Source organism: Sebastes fasciatus, chromosome 15, assembly GCF_043250625.1.
Source record: "Sebastes fasciatus isolate fSebFas1 chromosome 15, fSebFas1.pri, whole genome shotgun sequence".
In the NCBI taxonomy this organism is placed as follows: domain Eukaryota; kingdom Metazoa; phylum Chordata; class Actinopteri; order Perciformes; family Sebastidae; genus Sebastes; species Sebastes fasciatus.
In genome coordinates, this window is record NC_133809.1 from 31,959,735 (window position 1) to 31,976,425 (window position 16,691).

Below are 16,691 nucleotides of genomic sequence, written 5' to 3' on the forward strand. Positions count from 1 at the left end.
GCCTCCTGTGCATATTATGACAAGCCCTCAGACTACCTTTCCAACATTACCCGCCGTCAGATAAACAGGTGGTGTTTACGCTTTTTTTTTTCATCCTCCTCTTTTTTCTTCTTCTTTTTTTATAACCACCTCCCAGAGGAAAGACATCAAAGGGAATAGCAGATCATGTGCGGTGAGCGGGGAGTGTGCCAGGGGGACGTGGGCATGATGGGGAATGGGGGGGGTGTTGGGTGAGGGGGCGGGCAGCTGCTTAGGGCCAGCTCCAGGCCTGGGCACATCCTGACCTCTAACCCCTGAACCCCCACAAGCCCTCCACGATCCCAACCTCCCCCTCCCACCCCCCGGCCAGCCCTCCCCTCAGAGCAGCTGCCAACTAAATTACATCAATGTCAAAAAGCCCTCCTCTGCTGGGGAGATGGAGCCTGGTTAACATGACGCAGAGTGGGATCGCAATGTAACACAGGAAGGGCATACACTTTAATCTGCCAGAATTACAGTAAAGCATAAGGTTGGTTATATTCTAAATATTTGTTATTGTCAACAGATCCCATGAAAAGACCAAAACCGAAAATGTGTTGTTGTGTCTCTCAATATGTGCCACTTCCCCAGCTGGTCTGTGGCTCACAACCTCAAGCCCATTGGTTCCTACTGAAGACATCAATCGTTCAAATCATGCAAAACACACCTAAAACAGGTGGGTACTGTACTTTTTAGCATTACATTACTAAAAAGGAGTAAAGGATAGTATATGAGTATATGATCGACTCTAACTACAGTATGAGATTAGGGCTGTCAATCGATTTACATAGTTAATCGTGATTAATCGCAAATTAATCACACATTTTTCATCTGTTCAAAATGTACCTTAAAGGGAGATTAGTCAAGTATTTAATCCTCTTATCAACATGGGAGTGGACAAATATGCTGCTTTATACAAATGCATGTATCTATTTAATATTTGAAATCAATTAACAACACATAACAATGACAGATATTGTCCAGAAACCCTCACAGGTACTGCATTTAGCATAAAACAATATGCTCAAATCATAACATGGTAAACTCAAAGTGGGCATGTCTGTAAAGGGGAGACTCGTGGGTACCCATAGAACCCTTTTACATTCACATATCTTGAGGTCAGAGGTCAAGGGACCCCTTTGAAGATGGTCATGACAGTTTTTCCTCGACAAAATTTAGCGTAAGTTTTGAGCGTTATTTAGCCTCCTTTTTTACAAACTAGTATGACATGGTTGGTACCGATGGATCCCTCAGGTCTTCTAGGTTCATATGATACCATTATCTTCACTCTAGCTTTGAAACTGAGCCCACTTCAACCTACAAATCGGCAGTTGCATTAATACGTTAAAGATGTTAGTGGAGTTAAAATGAATTTGCCTTTGACAACCCTAAATAAGATACATCAGGCTTTGGCTACAGAGGCAGTACTTGTTGAGATTAATCCATTGCACGTTTTGGTCTTTTCATGGGATTTGACAACAATAAAAAATATATAGAATATAACCAACCCAGTCGGCAGAATAAAATGTTGAATATCACTGTTTTTGAACCAAAAATATGTTTCATGTCAACATTTCTACATACGTGTATATCAACGTTATAGTATTTCTTTAACCGCTCGTTGTGCTTTTGCCGTTTCAAAACTGCATTCTCAATTATGTTTAGGCAACAAAACACTTGGTTAGGTTTAGTAAGGGCGCTTTCACAAGCCAACATTTAGATGGTTTTAATCAAACTCTGGTGCGGTTCAACTCCTGGTGCGGTTCGTTTGGGTGGACTTTGATTACATGTATTTGTGATGCGTCAAATACAAACATAATCCGGGAGAAAATACGTTCCATCAAAACGTAATTGACAGTTTTGTTGTATGGAAATGTAACTTTAAGGAGACCAGGCTGGAATGTCACCAGGCTTTTATATCTTTGTTGTGCTGTTCAATATATGGCTGAAACAATTCAAGTCACTTGGTCGATCAACAGTAAACCAATTAATAATTTTTCAATTAAAAATGTCAAACGTTACTTAGTTATATCTTACCAATTGAGAGAATTTGCCTCTTATCTTATAGTAAATTGAATATCTTGGGGTTTTGAACTGGTGGTTGACCTAACAGCAATATGAAGACTTCACCTTGGGCTTCAGAAAATTGTGGTGGGCATTTCCACAATTTTGTTACATTTATCGGACAATCGATCAATCAATGATTTGAGAAAATAATCGACAGAATAATCAATAATTAAAAGACTAAATGAAGGGCGAAAGTATCATTTGCATTTTGCTCACCATCTAATTTACATTGGTCTTTCTATTCATTCACATGAGCTCTGAGAGCTCATCCAAATGAACGGCCATTATGACAGCCTACATTTTGGCTTACATAGACAAATGGACAAGCTGCAGGAAAGAAGTCCTTATCCAAAATGGCTGCTGGGCTAGCAGCTAACTAGCTGGCCTCTCTGTGTGTGTGTCTCTGAGTTGGGGTGATTGATTGAAGTCATTACGCTGGTGGAGAGACTCCTTACCTGGCTAATCCAGGAGTGAATTTAGCTGCAGCATGACAGATAGCCGCATTACGCCCCCAGAATCTGCTGGCGGATGAGCTCTCCTGCTCAGGACCTCCACTACCAAATGATCACAAATGGCTTGTAGGATACACATTATAATATTCTGCCAGATCCATCTTAAAATCCCCAACCTCAGTGTTACACTCAATTCAAGGAGTCTGAAAACAGAAATGCTCCATAATTTGACGTGTTACAGGGATATACGGGTGTTTTGAAGTTGGGTTGTATGAGGTACTTCTCCATAGTTGGTGTATCACCTACAGGAGATGCAGTTTGGAGAAACAGACAGAAGTACCAGCACTGGAGCAAAGCAATGTACTGCTGTGGACGGGGGGCAGCAGCTAAACAGATTTTAGACACCTACAAAATTTACATTAGTTTAAGTGTACTATATATTTAGTTAATATGGGCTAATATTTTCACAGCTTTATGTTGCTGTCAGACAGCCCTTTCCACCGGGGAAACTTGGAAGGAAAACTTATCTATGCTCTCTCCAAAGCCACTACATTTCTAACAACAGTATAGATAAGCTTCACTCTCAGTTCAGTTCCCCATCGGAAAATATTTAAAATATAGCGTGCACTTAAACTGGGGGTGTGCCGACCATCATTTACAGTAGGCAATACATAGGGGTGGGAAAAAAATGTATTCACCTATGTAACCCTATTTTTTTCCTAATGCCAGAATCAATATATTTGCTTCATTTGAGTCTATGCGGAGGTAGAGGGAGGTTACCTCTTCTATTGTTGTAGTCTGAGTAACGTGACGTCATATCCGCTCTGTATCTTTGAACCGAAATAAATTACAGCGGGCCGAAACGACAGAGCAGAAAACGGCGAAGGGTCATCGTGGATACAAGCAGAGCTAGACATCACGGCTATAGCTGCATGCTAACTCTGTCACGGACAGGAAACATTATCGTATCGCGGTAACGTGCGGTCGAGCCGGCCTCTCGTCTACGTGGTCAAATGGGCCGCCGCTACAACTGTAGAGCACCCAGATACTGACATTTATGTTAAATGCATTCAAACGGATACAAGCAAAGCTAGACATCACAGAGAGAGAGAGTGGCGATGACAGGAGCGAGTAACGTTATCGACTCCGATCCAAGCAGGAAAAGCTAACAGTGTTTGGTTTGTCCGTTCTGGGCTACTGTAGAAACATGGCGGTGCAACATGGCGGACTCTGTGAAGAAGACTTCTCCCTATGTAGATATAGACGGCTCATTCTAAGGTATCAAAAACACAACGATTCTTATTTTCAGGTGATTATACACAAAAGAAAACATGCTTATTAATATTATATTCCATTTCTGCCAGTAGATCCCCCTAAATGTTACACACTGGTCCTTTGACTGTCCAAAATCCAAAGATATTTAGTCTACTGTAATGTAAGACAAGAACAAGAAATCCTAGAAATTAAGAAGCAAATGTTTGATGGAAAATACCGAAAACGATAAATCAGTTATCAAATTAGTTGCCAATTCATTTTCTTTTTTTTCCAGATTCCCCAATATTGTGACTATGAAGATCTGAGTTTCCTCCGTCCGTCCTATCATATCACAGAATCTACAGAAGTGTCTCTCATGTGGTGCAGCAGCAAAAACAAAATAGCCCACTATCTGAGCAGCCCTGACCTGTGTCATCCCATCTTTAATGCTCTCAGCTCCATCCCCCCCGCCCGCTACACCCCAGCTCCTTGATGGGACAGTATCAGTACGGCGCACAAACAACCTGTGAGGAGGTGTTTTCCTCCAAGCGTATATAGTAGTCGGCAGATATGAATAAAAGCAGCTAAAGGGGAGCAGCTGAGGAATCGGATGTGCTACGATAAAACGCAGGAAGATGTTGCTAGGTGTCCACTAGAGCCATCGCTGGCCTCTGTACTGTATCTCAGTCATGTTGAGGGCTTAGCGGGAGTATTTGACTAAAGTTGAGACTGGGTTTACTAGCTGCAGGCTACAAATGTTCGAGCTGGAGCGGTGAATGGGCAACAGCAGACTTATTGAACCAGTGAGCTGAACAGCATGTCTGTTGGCTACCGATGCCTCTGAGCTACTTCACCACTGCACTCGCTGTCTAAAACTCATCGCATTGTCAGGAAATGGTGATGCCTTGTTGGAGTGTGCAACCACACATGAAACGATTACATTTAAATGTCTTGTAGTATTAAGTCTTTAGTGTAAATCCAAGTGGACACGTTGCACACAAACATACATATACTGTATGTTTCACTGAGGATTATTTAGACGCCACAGCTATGAAGTAATATTTGATGAGTTTTACGTAGTGTGTGTGCATGTGTGTGAATGAGCCGTAGCAGCTGATATGCGAGCGAGAGCCTGAGACGACAGAAAACGCCCCAAATTGCAGCGTCTGCCGTGCACCGAGCCTCCTGCACCAAGACTCCGTCTTTTGTTCTCCCCTGCTAGCGGGAGAAGCCTGACAGCTCGGAAATGATCCTCTCTCCTCTTTCATGCACACACACACGTCTCTCCTTTTCTTTTCCTCTTCTATATATTTCTCAATTTTTCGTGCACACAAAACAGGTATACTGTATATACACACACACACACATGCACTTAAACATACATCCTCCCGTGTGTCTCGCTCACATAGCCTCTGTTTTTCCTCCTCTTTCTTTCTCATTTTTTCCTCACTGGCTTTGCTGTGAGGATGGCGGAATCCCTCATGGATTTCTGGAGGGTATCACCATGGAGACGGGGCTCTGCCACACGTGTCTATAGATCCTCCCGCTGGATAGGGGGCACAGCCAGAGGTGGTGCATTCCCTCCATCTCAAGTCGGCTCTGTGGAGAGCGAAGGGGTGACGACAATGAGTTGAGGTTGAGGGAGAGATAATGGGAAGAAGGGGTGGAAAGTGGTTGAGAGAAATTGGTGTAAGAGAGGGATTGAGGTAATATATACTCTGAGATATACAGTATACAGAGGAGGTGGATGTATGGAAGGAAAGAGAGCAGGTGAGGTTATGATGGGTGAGAAATATGAGGCGAGAATGTTGGGTGACGGGAAACTGAGGGGGAAGAAAAGCAGCAGAGGAAAAGCCAACAGCCGCCTCATCCCTGTGTCAGGGAGACAAATAGCGTGTGATGCTAATGACTGGCTAAAGCTTTTGCCCCTGCTGAGAACAGCCGCTAATATGACTGCTAATAAAGGCGCCGTGGAACGCTGTCGCATTCCAGCAGTCGCTCAACTGTCGCCCCAAAATTAGCCGAACGGGAGCTGTGCTTCTCCTGCCGCTCCGCTCTCCTGCCTCGCATTAATGCTCCAGAAACGGGGCCCTCTCTGTAACGTTTCCACAAGCTTTTTTTCCCTGCATTAAAGGGCCACTTGTTCACACAGTAATAGAATTTGTTCCATCTTATAATGGCGAGGATGCCCACTCCATAAAATATGAAGTGGTCTTTTTTTGTGATCTGAAGCTCTTTTCTTCTTTGATTGCTACCTCTCACACTGCTCACTCCTCTTGGAGGATTTTGAGATTCTGCCAGGGGACAAAGCAAAGTAAGGAACTTGGAATGGTACAGTATTTTTCTCATCTCCTTCCTTTCTCTGCACAATGTCTTTCCTTTTTTAATTTGAATGCCACCTAATTATTTCTGGAATTTTAATTGCCAAGCGCAGTGAGTGGGACGCGTCGCCTGCGATGACAAACGTCGTAGCCAAGGTCACACGGCGACAGAGCCAGGGAACGTGCGATGGCGGAGCTGCGGAGGCTTCCTGTGGCTTAGTCATCGCGGGGCTGGGGAGCGCCGGGGCAAACGCACCTCTCGCAGTGTCACAACAACCTGAGAATGCCTCTTAACACGAGCGTGATTAAAAGTCATTTACATGAGATGCTGTGCTGCAGGAGCTTTTAAACAGGAGCCAAATATCTGCTCCTCTGTAGGTGGAACTTTTAGCGTGGTCAGGTTTTAAAGCATGTTCTCTCTCTGCTATCAAAGGCCTCTTTGTTTGTACAATCATGAGACCCAAAATAACAGAGTGCACTTGACTCCTTTTAACGATACAATGAAAAAATATACAACCCAGCATGTATTATTTTCTATCCATTAGTGGATGTTGCAAAGCAATCCAACAACTTTCTTTAGAGTGATTCAGGTGTAGTCACATTAGCTAGGGCTGTCAACACATATTCTAAATTTGAATATATATTCTACTAGTAAAAAAACATATTCAAATATGAAAATGCAAATTTGATTGTGAAAGAAAAATAATTAGCACTTCTTTAGCGGCTGTCTGCCTCACGCGCACTAAATGCACCGCATGATGGGAGTCACACAGCGTCACTTTCATTAAATTGAAAATGGAATGTAACGTTAGGTCAAGCTGAACGAGGAATAACTCAACAACAACAGTAATGATGGCAGAGAACTCGGCCGTAGAGGGTGACACCAAACCACGTAGCCTACCCATCACTGTGTGCTCCAGATCAGACTGCAACCTAATTCTTTTTTTTTGTGTGAAATGAGGAGGTATTGTCTCGATAACTCCTCATTTCAACTCGTCCATTGCAGGTTTTCAAAGCGAGCAGCAGGAATAAATAGAAAGGCGCCTGACAAAAGTTCATCTCAAAACGGCATGCTGCGTAGCCGTCGCTCGCGGCCAGTTAGGACACGGGCCAGTTAGGACACGGTGTCAGGAACATAATGCGCAAAAACAATTTTAGAATAGTTGGAACCTATGTGTTTTGTAGAATTAATATTTGAATGTCATTTTTGGCCAATTTTGGCAGCTGAGCTACGCTGTGACTCAATGCTTGACAGCAAAGTCTGCCTTAAGACTGGATATTGTAAAGATATAGAGGTAAAGAGGCTGGACCAGAAGACGGAGAAGGAGAGGGGGGGTGAGGGCCTGTGTCTATGTGTCTTTCCCACACCACTTCCACCCCTGCTGCCCCTCCTCCTCCTCTTCCTCCCACTCACCTATCCTCCTCTCCTGCCAGCCCGCCTGCCTTGGCAGCCGCTAACCTGCTGGGACCGGCCCTTGATTTATTTGGAGAGGGCGCTGGAACGGAGGGGCCAGGATGAGTGGCATTTTAATGTGCTTTTGAGATGTTTGGTCACAAGCACTATTGATCACAGTGCTGCAGCGCACGCACCCCCTCCCTCGCTGTCCCGCAGACCCTTACGCTGCCCTGGGGGAGAGATCCGGCTGTCAGGCAGGGAATGAGTTTCCATGTGGGCTTAGATTAATGAAATGAGGCCCTTGGTTGCGGGGGGTGCAGGGGGTCAGACCATTAAGGAATCCCTGGGCTGGGCGAGATTGAGCCTGCCAGCTGACTGTACCCTGACTGACTGATGGACGTATGGGGCTGAGGGGAGAGGGAGAGAGAGGATGGATAGGATGTTGTACTGTGGGACACACTGACATGAAAAACCAACACAGTCTCACGGCGATTCGTAAAATAGTCACTTCCCTTTTTTTTCGTGACGCTCAGCACGACTTTCAACAACGTATTTTTCATACATTTTCCTACGAATGTCCAGCAACACGAACACAGCACGTGTCAATTTCCGCTCCAGTCTTTTCAAAATAAAACTGCTTAGTTACTGTAGGTTTAGGAAAAGATCGACTTGGTTAGGCTTAGGCAACAAATCTACTTGGTTAACTTTAGAAAAAAGATCGCGGTTTGGGTTAAAATAATATCAAAAGTGGTGTAACTTAAGTACGGAAGTTACGTGACAAAAACAACTTAGTTAGGTTTAGAAAAAGATCGCGGTTGGGTAAAAATAACACCGGAAGTGCTGTAACTTAAGTATGAAAGTTAAGTCACAAAACGACTTAGTAAGCCTTAGGAAAAGGTTTGGGTTAAAATAACACCGGAAGTGCTGCAACTTAAGTACAAAAGTTACGTCACAAAACGACTTAGTTAGCTTTAGGAAAAGGTTTGGGTTTAAATAACACCGGAAGTGGTGTAACTTAAGTACGGAAGTTATGTGACAAAAAAATTTACTTTGACTTGTGGTTTCACACTGGACACAAACACCGGTCTCCTGGGCCCTCTCCTGTGTTTTTTCTTTATACTTCCTGGTTCACAATTACATAGAATATATACAAATTGATTTTGTGCTGACCATCACGGAAAAAAATGGGACATTTGTGTTTATGTACACGAATCAATACATCAAATGTCGGTACTATTTCACGAACTGCTGTGCCACTGGGCTGGAAAAGCAGAGAAAAAGAGGGAAGAGAAATAGGCTTCTAAGACTGCGATCCACCATCCTATACCACCTCACCACTGCGATGGGCATTTTAGCCGCTCCACCACAAAGGCAGCACACACTGACTAACAACTACCATTTTCTTTGTCTCACACACAGCAGCCTTGTGCCATTCACTCACATCAGGTCTTACTCTAAGCAGCGCAGAGCCATGGAAACGTCCAGAGGTTGTAAAAATAGGAGCCAGGGATATTTCACAGCCGAGTGAACATGCCCAAAGCGTGTTTAGCTCTCTTACGCTCCAGCCCGGACAAGAGGTTTATTTGATGGCCAAAACACTCAGCAGAACTCATCATAATTCTGACTGAGTGGGTGCTTTTGTTCAAACGTGCCAATAGTGTGCACACAGCCACACACTCATACATAAATGCACCAACAGCAGAAAGTCACACACATGCAGCATACACTGGGGGGGCCAGGTAGCAGCTCGGGGCTCTCAGAGGTTTGATGAGTGAAATGGATTAAGCCCCTGTGATCAATAGCCTGAGCGAATACACAGATTATCAGATTATCAGATTAGGATCTGTCCCCCTGCTGCCGTGGGGAGCCAGAGAATACATTAAAACCCGAGGTGCCTCGGCAAGATTCAATTAATCAGGCTACAGGTTGTCTTTTCCCTCTTACAGTCAATTCCAGACAAGCAGCTGTGTTTTGCTGCACTCGGTTCGCGTCAGAACAAGGGCATATCACTGTGGAACAAAGTGTTTGCGGAGCACGCATGGTGATTTTCTTTTGCCTGGAGAACAAATTGATGTTACCTGAATATAAATGAATGTGAAAATAAACCGAATCTTCTGCTTTGTTTGCTTCAAAGATAGAGATTGTAACCCTTTGTAACTGTTTTCTAAGAGAAATGGAGCATTTTATTATAATTGCCCAATAGTTAATGAGTACACGTCTAATTAAGGTTGGTTAAGCAAAGTTTCATATTTTTCCCAGCAGAAGAACTTAAGAGGCATTGCTTTCCTTGCAGTAAGAGGTGCTTGTTCCATTGTGCATGGTATTGTAGTTTGTAAACCACGGCACATTAACACAGAGGCCTGATTGCCAATGAGCATTAGCATTTATGGCCAGGTGAGGCTAACAGCTAATGGGCGCCCTCTTATCTCTCCTCTGCAGTGTGTACGGCTGCCCCCTGGCCAAGAAGAGGAAGAGCCTAGACAGACAGACCCTGGAAACCTCCCCTAAGAGGAGCACATACCTAGATGACATGGACAACTCCACCATGGAGGAGTGCTACGAGACAGACGGAACCGAGGAGATGGACGACAGGGAGGAAGAGGAGGAGGAAGGGGCGGTAGAGGAGGAGGAAGAGGGAGAAGTGGAAGAGGAAGAAGAGGAGGTGGAGGGCTACATGGACTACAACGTCGAGCAAATGGAGCATGAAGAAGGGGAGGTGGAGAGAGGGGACGGAGAGGAAGAGGAGGATGAAGAGGAGGTAGAGGTGGAGCAAGAAGATGAGGAAGAGGGCGATGAGGAGAGGGTGGAGGAGGCAGAGGAAGAAGAGGAAGCGGTAGAGGAGGTGGACTATGACGAGGGAGAGGATGAGGAAGGAGAGCAAAGTCAAGGGCAAGGTGAGATCACTTTCTCATCATTTAGTACTAAAACACGTTGGAGGGATGTTTAAAACACAACCAATGCACTTGAACAACTTTTTCGAAATTTAAAGGAGTAGTTTGACATGTCTGGAGATGTGCTTATTTGCTTTATAATAACAATCATTTATGTAAGGGATAATGTAAAGCGAGCCGGTAATTGTTGTGAAATAACCCCCCACAAGGCGATGGACCCTGACACAAGATGTACATTATCCCGCTTATTATACGGCGACTTGCTTAAGAAAGCAATAATTTGACACAAAAATGGTCCGCCAGAGTCCGACAATAGAACTGCTCCCATAGCAACGGTCTGCTATACATAGCTACAGTCTGTTATACATAGCAACGGTCTGCTATACATAGCTACAGTCTGTTATACATAGCAACGGTCTGCTATAAAGAAATAACAGACCATGAAACGCCATGATTGACCAATCAGAATCGAGTATTCAACAGTCATGTAATAAAGATGGTAAATTGATAGTTAATTAAACTTAGTTAATAGTTATTTTACTGTTAACAAACAACAAAATGACAATTAATAATGTTTAATAATTCATTATTAAAATTACAGTTTATTGTGGCACACATAACATTTGATATACTATATATACTGTATATATGTATTTGTCAATGATTAAGACATGATTTGTAAACCTTAAGGAAATTGTTGGTAAAACATCTATGAACATGACATAGATAGATATTTGTAAGACTTCAATGGTTAATGATTGGTTTGTAAACCATCTATAAACATGATTTGGAAGTTACAACTGATGATTATAATACCTTGTTAAATAGTTAATTAATACTTTGTAAAGCATCTATAAACATTATTTAGATAGTTAATTAATACTTTGTAAAGCATCTATAAACATTATTTAGATAATTAATTAATAATTTTGTAAAGCATCTTTAAACATTATTTAGCTAGATAGTTAATACTTTGTAAAGCATCTATAAACATTATTTAGATAGTTAATTAATACTTTGTAAAGTATCTTTAAACATTATTTAGCTAGATAGTTAATACTTTGTAAAGCATCTATAAACATTATTTAGATAGTTAATTAATACTTTGTAAAGTATCTTTAAACATTATTTAGCTAGATAGTTAATACTTTGTTAATGGTTAATAACTGGTTTCTGGTCCATCTATCTGTAATGTTAGAGATGTTTTCATAAAGGTTTACAAATCATTTAGTAATCATTAACAAATACTTAGTATATAATAAAATAGTAACATATAAAACCTTATAATGTGTGCAACAATAAACTGTTAATAAATACTTTATTAATGTAATCAGAATGTAATTGTTATTATCTCTTATCAGCTATGTTACAATATAGAATTTATAAACTAATTATTTCATACTACACAAACTAATGATAAAATAACATAAATTACAGCATTTCTAATATTTAGTAAACATTATTAATTATCATTTCATTGTTTGCTAACAGTAAAATAACTATGAACAAAGTTTAATTAACTATCAAATTACCATTTAGAAATGATGGTTATTAGATAGATAGATAGATAGATAGATAGATAGATAGATAGATAGATAGATAGATAGATAGTAACTTTATTGATCCCGAGGGAAATTCAAGTTTCCAGCATCACAGTTCCGTAGTGCAAAACATGTTAGTAAAAAGGCACAAGTTAGTAGTACAAAGTACAAAGTTTAAAAAATATACCAGATATAAAAATAGCAGGAGATGAAGAAAACTGTTAAAAATGAATATAATTATAGAGTACGGTCTAGACCTGCTCTATATGAAAAAGCGTCTCGAGATAACTACTGTTATGATTTGACACTATATAAAAATAAATTGAATTGAATTGAATTGAATAGTGCAGGGTAACAACTGAGATATGGGACTATTAAAAATGTGAATATAGTACAAAAAGTGATATAGTGCTGGATAATAAAATATAGGAGATATAGAGACCATTATAAAGTGTTACCGGAAATTGATACCATTCTCATGTTTATACAGTAAATTTAGGACAACAGCCAGCAGCTTCTTAGCTTAGCTTAGCACAAAGACTGGAAACAAGGGGAAACAGCTAGCCTGGCTCTGTCCAAAGGAAACACAACCCACCTACAGAAGCAGCACCTCTTAATCTCACTGTTAACATGTTATATCTTCTTTGTTTAATCCATACCAAAACCAAAGTGTGTAAGTGGGGGTTGTGTGCCCGACTATTTCTTGGCTCAGTTGCCAGGCAACCAGTAGACACTAGAAGTTACTGTGCCCAGGCAAGAAATAGTTTGGCACATAACCTCGTGCAAAATGGCAAGTTGTTGTAGGTTTTTGTATGGATTAAACAAACGAGATATAACGTGGTAATGAGTGAGCTTTACACACGGGCCACACTGCCTGCATGAGCAGCGCGTGACCGCTGCCTGGCTAAACTGCTACGTCTCTCACACGTGTGATGTCCACACAGACAGCGTCGCTGCTACTGTGCTGCTACTGCCGGCCCTTTCTTTCTACAAAGAGTTTGTCTTTCATAATGGCCATTTAATTTTTATTACCTCCGCCGAGGCCGAAGGCCTAGGAAGGAGGTTATGTTTTCACCGGCGTTGGTTTGTTTGTTTGTTTGTCTGTTAGCAGGATTACTCCAAAAAGTCTGCGTTGGATTTGAATGAAATTTTTTGGAGGGATGGAGTATGGCACAATGAGCAATCCATTAGATTTTATTTAGATCATAATGCGGATTCAGGAATTTCTTTAAGGATTTCGATCAGCCTGAGCATTAAAACCACAGGGTATAACACATGCGCAGTGTAACTGATGACGCGTTGATGATGCGTTGATGATGTATGACCCCGCCTCTTTCCTTCAGAGAGAGAGACAGAGATGGGGGGGGGACAACTGTATATTCAGTATTTTTCCACATTAACCTCAGTGAAATTACAGTTGAGTTCGACCAAAGCACACTTGGTGATTGTTGGAAAGAGTAACGACGACGGTTTTGAATAAAGTGTTTTACGATGCTCCGCTATATACAGCTGATCTCAACATAAACAAAAATACAAGATGGCGCAAGCTGAATGGAGAGGGGGGGCAATCGTACTCGGGCACCTTGGCGGAGGTCTGCGCTCTCCGAGTGCCATTCTAGTTCTATTATTTTAGACAGAAAAAGGTTAAGAAGAGTCTGTTTTTGTAAATAATAATAATAATCCACAATTAAAAAGCGGTACTATTAATTCATGGAGCCGTGCAAGTCACTGCATTTTCCACAACACTGTCCGGCAAATATTTCAGAATAAAAAACCTCATGTTGAGAAATTAAGGAATTTTGTCCACAGAAAAAATGCTTGAGAGCTTTTATTTTGAAACCAAAACAGAAAGTGTTGAGTTAAAAATAAGTGTTAACCTTTTTTCATGTCTGTGACATATTCTAGGGCAGGGGTCTCAAACTCGCGGCCCGCGGGCCAATTGCGGCCCGCAAGACGATATTTTGTGGCCCCCACCTTGATATGAAAGTTTAATGTTAGTGCGGCCCGCAAATTTTTTTTTTTTTTTATAAAGTTTTTTATAAAGTTTTTTTTGGGGGCATTTTTTCATTTTTATTGACAGGACAGTGGATAGAGTCTTGGAAAGGGGGGAGAGAGAGAGTGGATGCGGAAAGGGCCACAGGCCGGATTCGAACCCGGGCCGCCGCGGTCAGGACCAAGTCTTGTTACATGGGCGCCCGCTCTACCAACTGAGCTAACCAGGCGCCCTCGGCCCGCGAGTTTTATGTGAATGGCAGTTTGCCGTGGAAGGTCCCTTTGTTGCGCGAGCCCGAGCTGAACGAACCTACCAATCACAGCGGGGTATATATTTTCTCTTTTCGGCGTTGCAGTAATGTCAGTAAAAGTTCTGTGGTTCAACAGTTATGAGCTCCAACTCCCTCAGTTTCTGTTTGTAGTACAAGAAGAAGAAGAAGAAGAAGAAGGAAACTCATAGAGACGCCGCCGCCAACTAGCGGTTTGGTGGTGTAATTGCAGAGCAACACAAACACAGCAGGCACAACTTTATTGCGGAGTGACACCAAGTGGAATGAATATATATCTTGTCTTTTTCAAAGCCTGCAGTGAAGAGAAAGGTTGGTGACGAGCACAGACAATTTCAGGAAAAGTGGGAGACGCAATAGAGGCCATGTTCAGAAGAACCGTTCATGTTCTTCAATGTTCCATTAATGTTCAGGACAGTTCATGTTCAGAAGAACCCATTCAAGTTAAAGAACTGTTAATAATGACGTTTGAGAAGATTGTTGTTTTTTTTAACAAAGCTCCTTTTGTGGCCCAGCCTCACCCAGACTCTGCCTCCAGCGGCCCCCAGGTAAATTGAGTTTGAGACCACTGTTCTAGGGATACAGACATTGAAACTAGTAATGTTGCTGGTATGATGTCAGTATACAGTCAAAAGATCATTTTCACTGTCTATCTTTGCTGTGAACCGCGCCGCACGCAGAAAAAATAAGCAGGCTCTTTAATCTCTAGAAGAGACACAGCCGAGCCGCGCTGCTGACGCAGGAGGTGTGGCTGCTCCAACCTGTTAACATGGACGCCGAAATAAAAAGCAACAAGTTCCACGACACACACACGCTGCTGACGTGTCCTGTGTGGCCCGGGCGTTAGAGGTGCTGGTGGCTGGGTTTCCCCTTGTTCCAGTCTTTATGCTAAGCTAAGCTAACTGGCTGCTGTTTACCATACAAACATGAAAGTGGTATCAATCTTTTCATGTAGCTCTCCACCAGAAGCCGAATAAACATATTTCCCGAAATGTCAAATTCCTTTAAACATTTCTCTATCTATTTAAAAATATTACCATTATTATTCACGTGCTGCATTTGCATATCTGTGGTTTATATTTCCATATTTGAGGGGCTGACTGAAGTAGTTTGGGGCAGTTGAACAGACAACACTGATTGTGTTTTGCATTGGAATGACATGAAAGACCTGAAACAACATAAACTGAATCCAGCATACACATACATACAATGTATTATTCCTGCAGTGATTATTTAGTAACTTTTTTAATGTGATTCATTCATTCATTCATTTGCACAGTAGTCTAAGCCCGCCAGAAGCTGGAGGAGAGGTGCACAGGCGCCAAATTGTTTGCTACTTTCTTCTTTTTGAAAAAATATTTAGTACTTTAATTCCAGAGAAATGATCTAAATTGACAGCTAAAATCAGCAGGATCCTCCTTTGCAATTATCTCCCACTGAAACACTTTAGCCTTCTCCAGAAGACCTTTGCCAGAAGGAGCCATTAGGGATATGATTATTTTGTGTAAACAACAGAAAGACTACTAAGAAATGTATCATTTTTAATAACAAAGGAATCTCCAGTTGCCTGTCCCTTGATAAATATTCAGAATATTGACAATCAAAGCCTTACGTTAAGTAAGTAAGCCTTTCCTGAAGACGTGGTAGAACAACACCATCTCGTTTTGGGACTATCTGGTGTTGGGCCCTTCCCGACGTGCCCAAACCAGATTTGTCAGGTTTCTCTCCAGCAGATTCTGCTCTGCACCCCCGCATCACGATTGGACCTGACAGTGCCTTCAAGTCCAATTAAGAGTGAAGCTCTGAGAGAGGAGTGTGTTAACCCTGTTTGGCGCGTAGCTCTACCCACCCAAAGTGTTGATGTGGCATCTCGGCAGCCGCGCTCTTATTTTTTTTTGCAGAATGTGAATCTCAACAGACTGGTGTTCATTAGGAGCCCACAGCCGAGGTCTCACCTCTTACACTGAGAAGGTGGACTGTTGCCACTGTCTCTCCAGCCTGTCAGCAGCCTCTCTTTCCATGTGTAGTGGCTGATTAGCATGTTGTTGTCACTGGAAGGTATTCACTGATGAATCCTCCGAATCCTCTCATCATTGAGCTTTATAACCATTATGTTTGCTTTATTGCAATAGAAGGATTTAACAGCATTTTAATCTGCAGCATTTTCCCTGAGAAAGGCAGAAAAATCTCCCTGTATGCATCATTACCATGTTCCCCGTTCGCCCCACGACAGCGCTACTGGATGGTCGCTGGGCAGATTCCAATCTCCTAAATGTAATAGAGGTGACAAGCTGGAGCTTCTCTGTTTCTCAGTGGCGTGTACATCTCTGTAGCTAATCCAAAGCCAATTCAGGGCAGGGCAGTCTCTCTGTTCCCTCCTTAATCTGTTTCGCTTCCATATCTCTTTTGTGTACCTTGATTGCTCTTCAAATTGCCTCCCTGTGCCATGTTTCATACCATCAAAAATTAAAC

General features: G+C 42.2%; 1 protein-coding gene and 2 long non-coding RNA genes across 13 annotated transcripts in view; 1 reads left to right on the top strand and 2 right to left on the bottom strand.

The window, feature by feature from the left end:
• Window positions 1-16,691, top strand: part of myt1lb (myelin transcription factor 1-like, b) — a 238,254-nt gene that overhangs the window by 163,313 nt on the left and 58,250 nt on the right. For 8 of the 11 annotated variants that reach the window (XM_074659944.1, XM_074659943.1, XM_074659950.1 and 5 more), the window contains one exon: window positions 9,948-10,402. The exons of 1 other annotated variant lie outside the window; for it this stretch is intronic. In XM_074659944.1, coding sequence (XP_074516045.1) covers window positions 9,948-10,402 — 455 coding nt within the window. Of the gene's footprint in view, window positions 1-609; window positions 695-9,947; window positions 10,403-16,691 lie in introns of all 11 variants that reach the window. 2 more of the 11 variants (XM_074659949.1, XM_074659948.1) reach the window with 1 other exon arrangement.
• Window positions 1-16,691, bottom strand: part of LOC141783056 (uncharacterized) — a 281,504-nt gene that overhangs the window by 135,446 nt on the left and 129,367 nt on the right. The gene's annotated exons all lie outside the window — the stretch shown is intronic.
• Window positions 1-16,691, bottom strand: part of LOC141783057 (uncharacterized) — a 233,219-nt gene that overhangs the window by 112,256 nt on the left and 104,272 nt on the right. The window lies entirely within an intron of this gene.